Consider the following 15,657-nt stretch of genomic DNA (forward strand, 5'->3'; position numbering starts at 1 on the left):
GGGTTTGAATGTCTCAAGGAGACTCCACAACCCCCCTGGGCAGCCTGTTCCAGGCTCTGCCACCCTCACTGAGAAGTTTCTTCTCATATTTAAGTGGAACCTCCTGTGTTTCAGTTTGTACCCATTGCCCCTTGTCCTAGCATTGGTTGTCACCGAGAAGAGCCTGGCTCCATCCTCCTGACATATATGGATCCCCATGAATGAGTCCCCCCTCAGTCTCCTCTTGTCCAGCTCCAGAGCCCCAGCTCCCTCAGCCTTTCCTCACACGGGAGATGCTCCACTCCCTTCAGCATCTTGGTGGCTGCGCTGGACTCTCTCCAGCAGTTCCCTGTCCTGCTGGAACTGAGGGGCCACAACTGGACACAAGATTCCAGGTGTGGTCTCATCAGGGCAGAGTAGAAGGGGAGGAGAACCTCTCAACCATTTTCAAGCAGCTCCTCTTTGCACATGGGAGACACCCTCTGACACCCCAGTCTTGCAGCAGGAACCTATTTTTCCGCTTTTTCAGGTTCCCTTGTCCCATGCTCCGCTGGACATCACCCCAAACTATTTAAACGCTTGGCTCATTTGCTCATTTCCCTCTTGAGAAATCTTTGACAACCACATTTCAGCAACCATCCTTTCAGCACTGCCATTTCCTTCCAGTGAAAGATGGAAAATTAAACAGCAAAGGAGAAAGCAACAGTAAAACTGCAGCTTCCACCTGCAGCTGGCATCAAGAATAGGAAGAGGGACAACTTTCAGTAGCCTTCGCTTATAGCCCAAACTTCAAAAATGAGTTTAACCACCCCTAGGGCTACAGGAAACAGTTTGCCACCTTTTACCCTTCTCCAAGGTAAGTAAAGGCAGCAGTTCAGTTCACTGTTTACATCACTGTAGTGCTCAGAAACTGTCTTTTCACTAAGTTTTCTAATTGTTCTAAGCGCACAGGCTGTAGCACCCAGACCGAGCAGCTCTGTACGAGCTGCACTCAAAAGGGTGTTACCATAAACTAAATCTGAGGTTTGCATCTTTATACTCCTGACACAATCACAATAGGAAGCTTTTGTACAGTAAAAAGTTCTGCAACAACTATTAGCCATATAAACATCAAAATATTGTTGCCTGTCCTGTTGTAACTGTTTTACATCTCACATTCCCCATAATTATGAGACAAAACAGGTAAAGAAATAACAATCACGGCTATTGAAACTGCCAGGAAGGTGCTGTTTAGTGGTGTGTTTCCTGGCAGATGTAAGAGTTAATCTAATGTACTTGTCTGTCAGCTGAGCATGCCTAGAGTAATCCAATTAGGATAATTAGAAGTAGCCAGAAGTCTACTGTGCCAGTTCGACATTTAGGTAAGCTGCACAGTGCAGTCAATCTGCGAGGGAGTGGAACCAATTAGAAAATAAAAATAAGGCATAGTGACAGATGCCCCCAAAAGCACCAACACCTTTGCCTCTGTTTTTATTTGTTTCAGTGATTACTCCACCAGCTGCAGCAGTCAACTCCCAGGGAGCACAACAATAACCAAATTCCAGCCTCGTAAGCCCCGTTCAGAGCTCCACAAGTATTAGGTAAATCACTTTGCCTGTCTAAAGCGGCACAGGTTCAAAGTATAATACAATGCACAGTTCCTGTCTCTATAGAGCGGGTGAAATGGCAACTTGGAAAGGAAATCCATCTTGCCCATCTCCCTCACCACCCCAAAAGTTGTAATCAAAACTCTTACATACCAAACTGCTATCAGTTTCTCCACCTCCATTTAGATGCATTTGTTTATAAGTGGCATTCAGGATAGGAGTTGTCCTAGCACATGGGAAGACAGCAAACATTTTAAAAGGCTTGTTTACTTCTTGCAATAATTAAAGGCTAGTTCAGCTGAAGGCTCTTCCTGGACTTCAACAGCGAAGGAATAAATACCACTTGCCCTCTTCTGAGGGAAAGGTTGTCTCCAATTAGTATGAAAAGCAAAGGACTCCAATGCAATCCTTACACCAGAGAGAAGTTGCTCCTCAAATACTGAAGACACGTAATTCACCTTTTTCAAGAGTTACAGAGAAGGTAGACCAGGATAAGCAGATTTAAACAAGTTTTATTCATAAACTGTTTGGGGTAGGGCAATTTACTGATATAAAAAAGTCAAGAAACAAACCGACTTTCTTAAAGTCTGCTAACCCATTCAGGCACATTTATAACTTCACACCGTAACTGCTAAGAGAACGCATCTCCACACATTTTACTTAGTCTGGACTGCAATGAATATTGTATTTCGGAATTGTACAGAAAATGCACTTCTGTAGCCAACTTGCAACTAGTGTTACCAAATTACTAGCTACATGTTACACAAACACCTTACAATAATAATCAAGAGGTACATTATTTCTCTCTTTTTTTTAATACATTAACCCAGTATGAGGTGTAGAGTCAATCACAAATTATATCATTAATTTAAACAGGTTTGTAGTCAAGCTTGGACTCCAGCTTCTTAGAATCGGCCACTTTTCTAACAGCTTTCATGAAGTCTTCCTGAACTACAAAGTCATGATCGGCACGGATTGCAAACATACCTGCAAAGAATAATTCAACAGCAAGAATCAACTGGTGCTCCTTGCAGCAACAATACTGAGAGGATTGATACAAAGATTCACTCAAATTGAAGTGAAAACAGATCCACCTTAGGCTGTCTGCATGTAGAGTGTTACATGGAACTCCGGGATGTTGGGAAGAGGAGTGAACTTCAACAATGTCTTCCTGAACCAGGTGATCACTAAGAAATGTATACCTTGTTTTAAACTACAAGTGTGTCATTACTGTATTACTCAGCCCTTCCATGTAGGCAAACCCTAAGCATGCAACGAATTTATCATATGGAAAAAGCATAAAAAAGTATTAGCTCTCCAGTCATCCTGGTACTAGGAGACTTGGATTCTCTGCAAAAAAGAAGAAAAATGGGTATCATTGCTGTTTCTGGAATGTATTTCTTCCGAGATAGCATGACATGTCACGATACTCAGCCACTAAGTGGTTAGGGGCCAGCTCTAGCTCAGAAATAGTATGGCTAGTTTTTCCTCTCATGGTGCTGAACTCATTTATCTATGGACTTCCTAAGAGACTTGTCTGTAACCTCAGAGGGAGGATGTCAAGAATCAAGCTCTGCATGACTCTAAAGGTCATGAGGATACTTGGAAGAAATAAAAGAGATTTTGTTTAAGTTGTTCTGTCTAAGCTTCAGGGCTTATCACCACGCTGCTGCTGGACAGATGTGACACACTGTGAAATACACAACTGTTCTGGCATTTTGCTCCTAACATTTCCATTCATTAAACGCTATCCAGCCCTTAAGGAACATGAAAAATCGAGCAGCAGTGAACAAGTGCTGTGTTCCAGCAGAACAATTTTGACCTTGTGGTTTTAATCCATTGACAGAAGCATCAGAAAACAGCTCAAGTGTTTAGCATTTACCAAGACTTAGCACGTCAAAATTAAGAGTTAAGAAAATACCTGCTTCGGTACAGACGTTTCTCAAGTCTGCTCCGTTAAAGCCATCTGAAAGCTTCACAATTGCTTCATAATCTAGTCGTAAAACACAAATGCCAATTAGAAATAAATTCACACTTCCCGTTAGGGATGCCAATGAAATATGTACCCACCTAACAAAGAAAGAATTTAATTTCAGTGCAAACAGATAGCTGTCCACTAGACTGCTAAATTAAATTAACTGAAATCTTCAGCTGTTATTACCCCTTTCATTAAAACAGAAACATATTGCAGCCAAAAGTTCATATTATATAATTAAATCTCAAAGTTACTAACTTGTGGTTACAGGCATCAACGTGAAGTGTAAGAAAAGCTCCAGCAAGGCGATGTTCTTATCATCATTTAAATGACGTGAAAAAAACCAGAAAACGTATCTCCAAGTCATCGTAACTCAGTCCCTTTCCACTTAGAACAAATGCATCTACTACAGGCATTTAACGTCTTGATATATCAAGCTTGATTTTTTATGCACATATATTTACTAAAAAAGTGGCTATAACCAGAGCTCCTAAATGCTGTGTCTGTTGAGCCTCCAAGCAATTTCTGATTTTAGGCAAGGCTGCTTATTAAAAGAAATTATCAACTTTCAGCAAAACTTTTCAAACCAGTTTACCTTCTGTATGAAATTCAAAACATTTGAACTACTAGTTTTTATCTTAAGAATCCAAAAAGCCCTAGAGATTAGAAATTCTTTAACTGTATTTTAATTCCAGGTAGCACAATGTGCTACAAACAAGTCTCCCCGTAATTAGAGAGTAGTGAGGGGACAAAGTAATGTCAAACATCACAAGGTTTGGTAAGTTTAAAGTCTTCAGTTGGCTCCAGTACCAGAGCTGGAGAATCTCATGCTGGAAGCTGGCACAGGTCAGTATCTCAGGATTTTAATGCAATTCACACCCTATCTTGCCAAAAAGTTCAGGAATTCCTGTCAGTCTCAAAGCTGAGCACCACAGTCTTCCCACATGTTCAGAAATTTAGCAAGTACCCATCTGGCAGCTCACCCTGCTAAATGATATAAAGATGATCCTACCCTGCCTCCACTCCAGTGCCCGAAGATACGAGAGAAAGGATGAAGTGCTTTACCTCAGGTTCAATATTTGCTTTGGAGCTTCTCTATCTTAGACCATAGTCGCGTGCGTGTATGTTTAAGCCAGCGTTGCGCTGCTAAGAAAGGCAATCCTCATCCCTCCGGCCCTCCCCCAGCTCATTCCTGCTCCTGAGCTGCAGCTGTTTATGCAGCCAGATGGTGAACGAGATCAGTTCCACCATCCAGATTGTGCTGCGTGAATAGCTCGTGTCAGCAAAGAGGTGGGGGTGGGCGGCACAGGGCTGGGAACTGTGGGGCCTTACTGAAATAAAAGGCAGCCAACGTCATTTTAAAGGAAAATCACAATAAGTTTTCTTGAGGAAAGCTGTGAAGTGTCTCTGTGCAACTAAGACTCTGGTCAGCTTGGAGTAACACTGTCATTAAATAAACCTTCCTCATTTTATCTGGTAGATACTTCTCCCCCTTACACTCTGGAGAGAACCCTCTACACCACTAACGAAAAATGAGTGTTGTTTCAGGCAATGAGATCTTCATTACACCATCTCCGAACTCCACAGTAAGTCTCTCCATGACTTTTAAAGACTCTCTATTGTCTTCAGACTTCTGCAGTAACAATTTTTCTTTCTTTGGGGGAAGCTAATGAAAATGCCATTTACTTGGATCAAGCTATTCCTTTAGAAACAGCAAACTACCTGATCAGTATCACATTGATTTTCCAGTTTACAACTGTGCTACAACAGTTTATATTGTGTTTTCCTTTGCAAAGGAAGACTTGGCAACAACTCATTCAGGACGCATTAAAAAGAAAAGAGCAGAATTCTGAGAGAGAGGAAGTTGTGTGGCCAGTGTAAAGGTTAGAATGGCAGAGTCATCATAACAACTCACCCTCTTCCCAACTTCACAAACAGAAGTAGGAAGGATATCCAGGTAGCTTCCTACTTACCTATTTCACCATGTTTAGTGATAGGACCTGCATGAATCTTCAAAATGTCTAGTCTGGCTTGTTCATTTGGTAGATCAATATCTAGAAAAAATTACAGCTTTAATAAAATCAGAAAATCACAATTCAATTCATATTGATAATTTCCTCCTCCTTCCAGCCACTGTGAAGTAGTAACTCACGGATTTTTCTATCCAGTCTTCCAGGCCGCAGAAGTGCAGGATCCAGCGTGTCTGGTCTGTTAGTCGCCATGATCATTTTAACTCTGTGCAGAGTATCAAATCCATCCATCTGATTCAATAACTAATAGAAAACAGATGTTTTTTAAACAACCCAAAACCTTCCTCATGCAATCTACTGTACTTATTTTCTGCGTATTTTCACCAAGATGTAAAAAGCAGTACAGAAATCAGAAAAAAATGCTACAGGCCTTCTAATGAAAAACCACAGCTCTCTGCATGTTCTATAAGCAATGAAAGAGAGCTTAAGAGAGACACTGAAAATGCTTTGCCCAGAGAAAAAGTTATTGAGCAAAGCAGAGCTCCAGTGTGAAAGATTTGGCTAAAACAACAAGGCAATGAAAACAGTGCAAGTACTAAAGGAGCCCACGGTTGGCTGACACATTTTGATTGTATTGCACTAAGTCCAGGACATTCAAATTAGACTTGCAGAGCAGCCTCCAGAATACTAATACACACATAGGAAGACGTTTCATTGTGAAGATTCAAAGTACTTGCTCTTTGATCACAATTATTTAATTCTTTATGTAAGGCAGACACATTCTTTTGAACACGGCAAACTGTTTGCAAACATAGGCCAATGAAGCTTCCCATTAGCTTTGGAATTCTTAATTGTCACCAGTTTTAAAATTCTCAACATGCAACCTGGTTTACCAGAGCAATTAGTACAGAAACTAAGAAATACAATGACTTCTCCTAGTTTTGAAAAATTGAACTGTAACTATTCTAAAGGTTTCTAGAGTAAGTCTCTTTGGGACTAAAAGAAACAAGCTCCACTTTCTTAAGAAAGAGGGGGCCCTCCAAACCCTCAAGAAAATTCAATAAGCAGCAGCAAAGTCAAGTGACAGTAAGAAAAATACCCCAAATAATATTAGCGATTTTCAAGATTCTTTCAATTAGTCTTTAAGTTGAATTCATGGCTGAGTTATCCGGATGTGCAGCTGACTTTTGTAAAAGCACCATCTGGTTTATTTTTAGCCTAATATTATTAACTCAGAAAAAGTTCTACCAAGCAGATCATAGTGTAGAGATTCACATCTGCATCATCATTTAATGTGGACTGTACAGTGCACAGTCAGGGTTTAGCCACTTACCTCCATCAGAGTCCTCTGAATTTCTCTATCAGCTGAGGTGCCTTCAGAAAAACGCCGACCACCTGCAGCAAACCAGACTCTTCAGTTATCATATTTTATATTTTCCTCCATATAATACTAAGTCTAAAGACAATTAGGTATCCCTTTAAAAATCGGGGGAAACGGGTGTGTTTAAAGAGTTAAATGCAGACATTTTAGAATGCTTTTTCATATAGATATTTTTGATACAAACAGGTATGGTTCTATGCCAGCTCTAACAGCTCCAGGAGGAAGCTGAACTACCTGTCCTGTTATGTTCTTTCTGAACAAACACACATGCACACTCTCCTTTGAGAAGACAAACGGTGGCTTATAACTAATTTCAGCATTAAAAGGAGCCTCTGCCATCCTCCAGGCCGTGAGTCTTACCAATGGCATCTATCTCATCCATGAAAATGATACACGGCTGATGATCTCTGGCATAATTGAACATCTCTCGGATCAGTCGAGCACTTTCTCCAATGTACTTGTCCACTATCGAACTTGACACCACCTTTGGAAAGACAGACACAAGTGAAGAGACAGCAGTGCAAACAGATAGAGCACATGTGCATGAGTGCAAGAGTAAAGTTCCAGTACCTTTAGGAAGTTGCAGTCAAGCTGGCTGGCAACAGCTCTCGCCAAAAGGGTTTTTCCTGTACCTGGACAGACAAGAGACAAGCTGTTTAACTAGTAACCCAACACTGCATGCTAGTGACTTCAAAAAAAACAAAAGAAAAGGAACAAACAAGGTCTGAGAGTGACAACTACGCATTTGTTACCATTTCACAAGACTCACCAGGGGGGCCATAGAGCAAGCAGCCTTTTGGAGGTATAATTCCCACACGCTGGAATAATTCGGGGTTTGTAAGCGGCAATTCTATTACCTGTGAAGAGACAAGAAGCTCATGGTACGCTTGCCAACCTGTTTTCCAGATACCTGTATTCTTATTTATCTGTGCAGCATATTTTGTATGAGACACAGCTAAGATGTCAGATTGATCCAACGGATTGATCCACAATCCTGCCCTTGTTGTTCAGACTTCAGTTCCACAATGGCTCATTTCTCTTGACACTCTTTGCTCAAACCACATTTTGCTGTTGTCCTAATACCACCATGCAGAGTGATTCTAGCAGTTTTTGTAAAATTCAAGTTTGGTTTGTTGGTTGTCAATCCTAACTATGCCCTCCCACTTGACTTTATGGCACTCCCTTAGCCTAAAGGGTCAAAACCTTTTATTTAGGGGTTTTTTCTTCATTTGAATCTCAATCCAAACTTCCATAACAGTCAAGATAAGATATAACCAGTTTAAAAAATGGGCTTTGGTGATAGAATAGCTTTTCTCTGCTGCTACAAGGTGCGTGCACAGCACACAAACAAGCTCTGTTACAGTCAGCTGGCTCACAGCAGCACGAGCTCATCTCCAAACGCCCGCATTCCTGGGCAGGCTCACACAGCCCGCAGCAGCGATGCCCAAACTAACAGGATTATTTCAGTGTGAACACACCAGCACCCCGCAGTCACGTTGCTGTTTGCCACAAAGACAACTGCAAAGTCAGAAAGCATTTTAATGCTTCAAAAGTTATCTTCCAGGACAGGAAATGTAGTCTAAGATAATGAAGCACAGAAAGCACTAATCTGATAGAATCCTCAAACAGCTTGTCTCATGATAGTTCACGACAAGCATCAATAAGATATTTTTGCACTGAAAAACTACAGTCAGAACACATCCCATAATTTGATAAAGTGTTTTTGAGATATTGGATACCTCTCGCAGCTCTCTGATTTGTTCTGACAACCCTCCGATCTCAGAATAGGAAACATCTCCTGGATCTTCGTGAGACATATTATAAACCAAAGGATCCACTTCCCTTGGCAAATATCTGGAATAAAGAGTTAGGAGCAGGCATTTGTCATCATGAGGACACACTTACAAAGTTATTGCAATAAATTTTAGGGCAAGTATGAAAATGGTTTCTTGTCCTCCCACCTTGATAACAAGGCAAGTGTGTTTTTTGAAAAAGTGAAATAAACTCCAAGCCTAGAAAACTTGACTCAAGTTCTAAACCAACCAAACAAAAGCTTAAAAAACCTGCTGCAAGTGCTGAGTTGTAACTGAATTATGTTTTTAAAGAACAACCGATTTATTTTTAAACCACAGGTAATAGACATATAAGTCTTCCCATCAAGTTATTCTCCTCACAGAACACATTTACAAAATACTACAGAACCCATTACTCAAACCTTTGTGTGAGCTACTCAGACCACTATTTTTCCCCCTTTACATGAAGAGCAGCTGTAGAGCGGAAACCTACCTCATGATTGTCAGAGTGGTCATATCCAGAGCAACTCTTGTCCCCGGCTTCAGCTTACTTTTGTCGAGCTAGTCACAAAGAAGGTATTTCTATTAGAACCACACTCCACAACAACGTCTGGTTTTAGCCAAAGTGTTTACTGGAGTTTGCACTCTTTGCTCAATCACACATGAGAAAAAATAAGGCTGCTGACCTACATGCCAAGCACTGTGTCCCCCTCAACACCATTTTTGGGTATGCTTCAACTGGGAAAAAGCTGGCTCACTATTTGAAATTAAATACTATTTTCTAGAGAGTTTTGGTTGTTTCTTTGGTTTTTGTTTGGTTTTGTTTGTTTGGGGGATTTTGGGGTGTTTGGGGTTTTTTTGTGTATTTTTTTTTCTTGGTTGTTTTTTTGCTGTTGTTGTTTTGGTGTTGTGTTTTTTGGTTTTTCTGCTGTCAATCCGACTGGATTATTGAGAGATCTAATCCTCCCCCATGCTCGAGGGCACACAGAATCAGCTGTTTCAGAACAAGTGCACAATCCTCCTTTAAGGACACTCAGAGTATCCTGCCTGCTTGAGTCTGCACTTCCCACCCTTTTACTCAGTAGCCTTCTCATTTTTGCACTGCCAGAAAGGCCAAATAGATGTTCCTAACCTATTTTTTCCAAGCCTTCTATAATTTGCACATCTTCACATACCAAGTTGTATCCTCCCATCTTCAAAGTCAGCCAGTTCTAGTTGCTGTTATTCTTTTGCTACCGTTTACCTCAGATGCCCTAATCATCTGCCTCAGCAGTTTTTGTCTGCTTACTCCGTTCTTATGAGATTTTTGAACACATTAGCAATGCTGTTCCAGTACATTCTGCTAACTTCTGCTGGGATAAAACTACTAATTTGCATTTCTCACTTTGTTGTTAAGGAATCTGCTCTAGGAGCGCAGTCTTACCGCTTGCGCAACACAACCTTGAACAACGATCACAGAGATTACCTCACCACTCTAATTTCTTCTCTATTTTCTTTTCTTTTTTTAAAAGAGATACTCGATCCACATTTGAAGAATAGGAAGCCTATTTATTCCGAGCTTTACTGACATGGCATCTGAGCAACAGGGATTTCAACAACTGTTTTCAAGCACTGCATGAACCTTCCCATCACCTCACTGGGGGATTTAGAAGGTCTCCTGCCCACGTGGCATTTTTAGTCTCCAACAGCGTTTAGGATCAAACTGTCATTCCTCCCTCATTGGGGTCACTAATAAGACCTCTTTCTAGCTGCCTAATCTTAACAAATCTGTAAAAGCTTGAAATTCTATCAGATTCATCATTGCCCAGTAGATTTAAGTTATTCTGCAGTGAGAAGAAAATAAAGAGAAACCACTTGACTTTGAATTCCTTAGGAAATGCACAATTTTGTCTCAATTTACACAGCGTTGCTCCCCTTCCTCAGCAGTGCAGCACATCCACAAGGACTATAATCAAAAACTAGTTCTTCTAGTTTCTGAAATATTCCATGGGAAATTATTTTCCTTGATATTTTGACACTTTGAAAACAATCATGGATACTGTTTTTTTTGTCTTTGGTATCAAATCTTTGATCTTAAAAGATCCTTGAGTGTTTTTACTCAAGAATAAACTCAAAAGTAAGTGCTGCAATACCTGACTCATCCAAGCACGACTTATTCCTTAGCATTTATCTCTGTTCCAACACAGAACCTCAAGACCACCTCACATGCCCTGATGTGGAATTATGCACACTCAGGTACCAGAAAAATATTTTATTCATTCTGGGGAAAGAAAATAGTGAGTTTGCACTCTAATATCTTGAAAGGGATAAAGCTTAAAATTATGCATTTAAGGACTACTGAAATACTAGCAATTCTCGCAGATTTTTTTAAGCAAGTAAAACATACCACATCAGTATGCTTGAGGAAAGTCATGGGTATCTGTATATACACGGCATGAACTAACACACTAGTACCCCTATTCCCCAAATAGTTTGTCTCTAAAAGGAGGAGAGAAGGTAACGCTTACTGAAAAATACTCAATCCATTGAGAGAGTCAACAGCAGAGGAAAATACTTGTTGCCTGAGCTCTGCTCACTGCTCAGTATTGTTAATTGTGGGCTTCACCAGGAATTCCTGACAGCTAGAAACCCCCCTCACCCCTCTTTTTAAATTACAGCACGCTCCCCGCTCTGCCCCTTGCTCATTGCCTCTTGGCTCCTGCAGCCACAACAACACTATTATGAATGAATCATCTAAACAGAGCTGGTTAACTTTTGGATGTTGGAGTTCCATTACGCTGCTCTTCAACTGAACTTCCACATACAAGCCTTAAGCTTAGAATATGCAAAACATTTGCATGTTAGTCTTGTAAATATTTTTTCTTTACGCAGAACCAGTAACAGTTCAAAATTCTGTAAAGAACATGTTTCTCTTTGGAAAGACAAAGAAAAGCACCTCTAACATCAATACTACACCTGTGCTCCTTCAACTGCAGGAATTCCTGTGTTTCACACAGGAGAACATGCTACAATCATGATGTGTTTAAAGCTCAATTGCAATTACTTTTCTCCACCATAAAGGAATCAGTTCAAGATGCACTGAGAGGTGACAGCTGTTAAAATATCTTACACTTGTGCATTAAAACAACTACATAATATGCTGTTGCCTCCTCAGGATACACAATCCTTTCCTGGGGTCACTATTCTCTGTTCAGAGACACCTTAAGATTTCACATTTCATATATATTCCCCTTTGCTTCCACTTGTCAAAGTCAGGGATGAGCATAATAAAACCTAACCAGAGATTCACTTTCGCTCCCCAATGGCTCTGCAGTTGCAAAACACATTCACTAAACATTGTGGTTCCTACTTAATAGGCAGCTTTGGTAAGAAACAGCCGATCTACGGGTTTTAATTACTGTAAGTGCATCACATTCAGCACTCAATTAACCAACAAGCAGTTTTTAAACCATGTCTGCTAGATCCCTTATATTTTTGTATAAAAATAAAAAGCAAAGAGTAACTCTTAGTGGTTCTTGCTGACTACAGCAAAAGATGGATCATGCTGTGAGCAAGGTCCTGTATTAAAGTGCCTAACTTGTATAGAATTTAGCGTAGGTAAAAAAGTTGCTGTCTTGTGGACTAGAAGTTACAAGACTTTTTTTAAGATCATTAAGAACAAATAAAAACCCCTCCGAGTGTTTAGAACAGGGGCTTCACCTACCATAATTATTTATTGGGGTGCAAAAGCATTAGAAAAAAAATACATAAAAGTACATGGTTATATAACATTAAATCTAAAGCTCAGCACTATGACAGTAGCGGTCACTTGCCGTGTTCACAACACAGCAACGGAGACTTTACACAGCTGATTTATTTTTACAGTCATGATTAATCTTCGGAGAGTTCAAAATCAGACAGAACTTCAAATTAATGCAATGAATAAAACACACGCAAGGTTCCCAGAATGTTCTGGACTGCTTTGTCTTTACAAGTTCCACAACTACCAGCTACAAAGGGAGAGGGCAAGCAGATACCAGTATAAAACAGCCATATAAACCTTAAAGAAAACACTTAATCCCACTAAGAACCCAGTTTTACCAAAAGCAATTCTAATATTTAAGACTAAAGCAAAATGTTAATGACCATTCACATAGATCGTGTACCTGGCGCCGACAGCCAACCACGTATCTCGGTCCATTTGTAGCCTTCACAATGACTGGAGAGAAAAGATCAAAGAAAAACAAAAAATATCAAATTTACTTGATTCACTGGTCTGAATGATGCTTCTGAAATACCCACTATATTTTTCTGCCAATACTTAGTCACTGATACTCTAATTCTTCCCCTCCCCCCAAATCTTTAGCCAGATTATAATTACAAAAGCTTATGTTTAAGATTTTAGGGAATGTAACAGCCCAGCGTACTTACATTTCTCTTCTGTTAGCTGCTTAAGAACCTCACCAACAATCTGCAAACGAATAAATGCAGTATTAGCCTACAGATAAAATTACCATTGCAAAACAACACTTAACATATTTCGGGACATGGAAGATAACCATCAGCTTTGAAATTCTTTCTCCTGCTTCATGCTGTTTGCCAGCACTTGTATTTCTTTAACACATTTCTGTCAAGCAGGACAAACACAGAAAACCTCTCCAGCCCATTTGCTTGGTGCGTCTGCTCATGAAGTTAAGGCCCCCATTTCTGTTAGCTGTACTATTCCCGCTTACTCTTTCTCCATATCAAAAATGGACTTAAATGCTGCTTCCAGGCAGGTTCACTGCCAACCAGCACCACAGGTTGCTATGACTTTGTTTCTGTGACATACCTGCCCGACACTCTGCAAGGCCTTGAGATCATTTTCTGATTTTTCATATTGCTTGGTGAGCTCTTTCAGCTGTTCCCTTACTAGAAAAGGAAAGAAACAAAGAATTTTGCTAACTTTCAATCCAGCAAGAAGTTAGGACCAGACCCTCTTACCAGCAAAAAAGTAGCAGGTAGAGGCAGGCAGTGGGAGAGCTGCACCCCCAGTGAGTCACCCTCCTGCAAGCACAAAATCTCCACAACCACAATACACCTGACTGTAATGATGTACTAGTAACTAGTACAATTGACTAGTACAAACTAGTCAATAACCATGTTGTTTACAGTCCACCCCATCACACTCTCCTGTGTGTTGCTGTAAAGTACTTGTACAAAGAATGGAGAACTAAAGATATTTAGTAAAAGCTGAATTCTTGATAGTATTTTACGTAGTAAATATTTACACTAGGGGCAGCTGACTATTCTTTTTGTCAAGATAAAATAGAGAGATGTAATTAGACACCAGTATCTGCTAAGTTATAGCTTAAGTTTCCATTCTGTCTCTATCTAAACCACCAGAGAGAAACTATTGATCCTATTAAAAAAAAGTCTTATGATCATTTTTTAGTACTGGGAACTCAGCAGCTCCAGGGCCTGCACACCCTCAGCACAGCAGCATCTCTTATTAGTGAAAACACTCTACAGAAGGATTATAAAAAGCTAATCCAGAATTTTAAAAGCTTAAATTCAATGTACCACTGCCTCTGTACAGCACTGATACTTATAGAATCATAGAATGTCCTGAGTTGGGAGGGACACACAAGGATCATCGAGTCCAACTCCTGTCCCTGCACAGGACAACCCCCCAGTTCACACCGTGTGTCTGAGGGTGTTGTCCAGTCTCTTCTTGAACACTGTCAGGCTTGGGGCCGTGACACCTCCCTGGGGAGCCTGTTCCAGTGTCCAGCACCCTCTGGGTGAAGAACCTTTTCCTCATGTCCAACCTAAACCTCCCCTGGCACATCTTCCTGCCATTCCCCCAGGTTCTGTCATTCGTTCTACTGCCTGAACGATATTACAGAAAACACTTATAAGAGGAAAAGGCTGACAGAACATCCTCGCGGGGGGAGAGGCTGAGGAAAGCGTGGCCCGGCCTGACCCCCCCGGCCGCCCCAGTGCACGGGAGTCCCCAGGGCCCGGGGCGCCCCGCGGGGCTCTCCAAGGGGACAGCAAAACAGCCGCAGCGCTGGAGCCGTCACACGACGCCCTGACCCCGCGCCCAGCAGCGCTCCGGCCCGGCCCTGCGTCGCCCGCCCTCCCCTCAGCGCGGCCGCCGGCGCTGCCCGCGGGGCCCGGCAAGGCCCGTGACGAAGCGCGGGCAGCGGCGCGGCAGCTGCCGCCTTCCCTCAGGGCTCCCCGGGCGCTCAGCAGCACCGATCCCCCAAGACGGCGGCCCCCGGGACGGCGCTCACACTCCTTAAGGCGGCCGTCGATCTCCTTGTGCTCCAGCAGCTTCTTGCGGTAATCCTGCAGCGCCTTGTCTCTCGGGTCCGCCATGATGAGCAGCCGCCGCTCATAGGGAATGCCGGGAAGGGCCATGGCCGCCGGGGGCAGGGCCGCGCGCCCGCCCCGCCCCCCGCGCGCGCCCGCGCCCGCCCGGCCCGCGCTCCGCGGCGCCCCCTGCCGGCCCGGAGGGATTGGGGCGGGAGGGGCAGGCACGATGCGGCGCGCATGCGCATTGGAACGGGGCGAACAGGCCGCCGGCCCCGTATACAAATACGTGTGGGATGTTTGTCACAGAATCATTTGGGTTGGAAAAGACCCTCAAGATCATCGAGTCCACCCGTTAACCCAGCCCTGGCACTAACCCATGTCCCTGAGAGCCTCATCTCCGCGTCTGTTCAGCCCTCCAGGGATGGTGACTCCAGCACTGCCCTGGGCAGCTGTTCCAATGCCCACAGCCCATTCTGGGAGGAAATTGTTCCCAAGATCCAACCTCAGCCTGCCCTGGTGCGACTTGAGGCCGTTTCCTCTTGTCCTGTTGCTTGTTACTTGGGAGATGAGAACAACACCCTCTATGCTACAATGCACTTTCCTGTAGTTTTAGAGAGCAAATCTCCCCTCCTTTAGTCTAAAACCATCACCCCTTGTCCTATCACGACAGGCCCTGCTAAGAAGTCTGTCCCCA

At 42.3% G+C, this 15,657-nt stretch overlaps 1 protein-coding gene across 1 annotated transcript; it reads right to left on the reverse strand.

Annotated features, from left to right (window-relative positions):
- Positions 1 to 2,074: 2,074 nt before the first annotated feature.
- PSMC6 (proteasome 26S subunit, ATPase 6) lies at positions 2,075 to 15,084 on the reverse strand. Its single transcript, XM_080345637.1, has 14 exons — positions 14,942 to 15,084; positions 13,495 to 13,574; positions 13,095 to 13,134; positions 12,830 to 12,882; positions 9,178 to 9,245; positions 8,631 to 8,745; positions 7,661 to 7,748; positions 7,462 to 7,523; positions 7,252 to 7,375; positions 6,844 to 6,905; positions 5,693 to 5,813; positions 5,514 to 5,594; positions 3,487 to 3,558; positions 2,075 to 2,552 (listed from the first exon to the last, which is right to left on the reverse strand). Exons 1-14 carry the CDS (start codon positions 15,066 to 15,068, stop codon positions 2,434 to 2,436), a joined length of 1,212 nt encoding a protein of 403 aa, XP_080201763.1. The 5' UTR covers positions 15,069 to 15,084; the 3' UTR covers positions 2,075 to 2,433.
- Between the last annotated feature and the right edge of the window lie 573 nt (positions 15,085 to 15,657).

The sequence above is a fragment of the Nesoenas mayeri genome, assembly GCF_963082525.1.
Source record: "Nesoenas mayeri genome assembly, chromosome: 5".
In the NCBI taxonomy this organism is placed as follows: Eukaryota; Metazoa; Chordata; class Aves; order Columbiformes; family Columbidae; genus Nesoenas; species Nesoenas mayeri.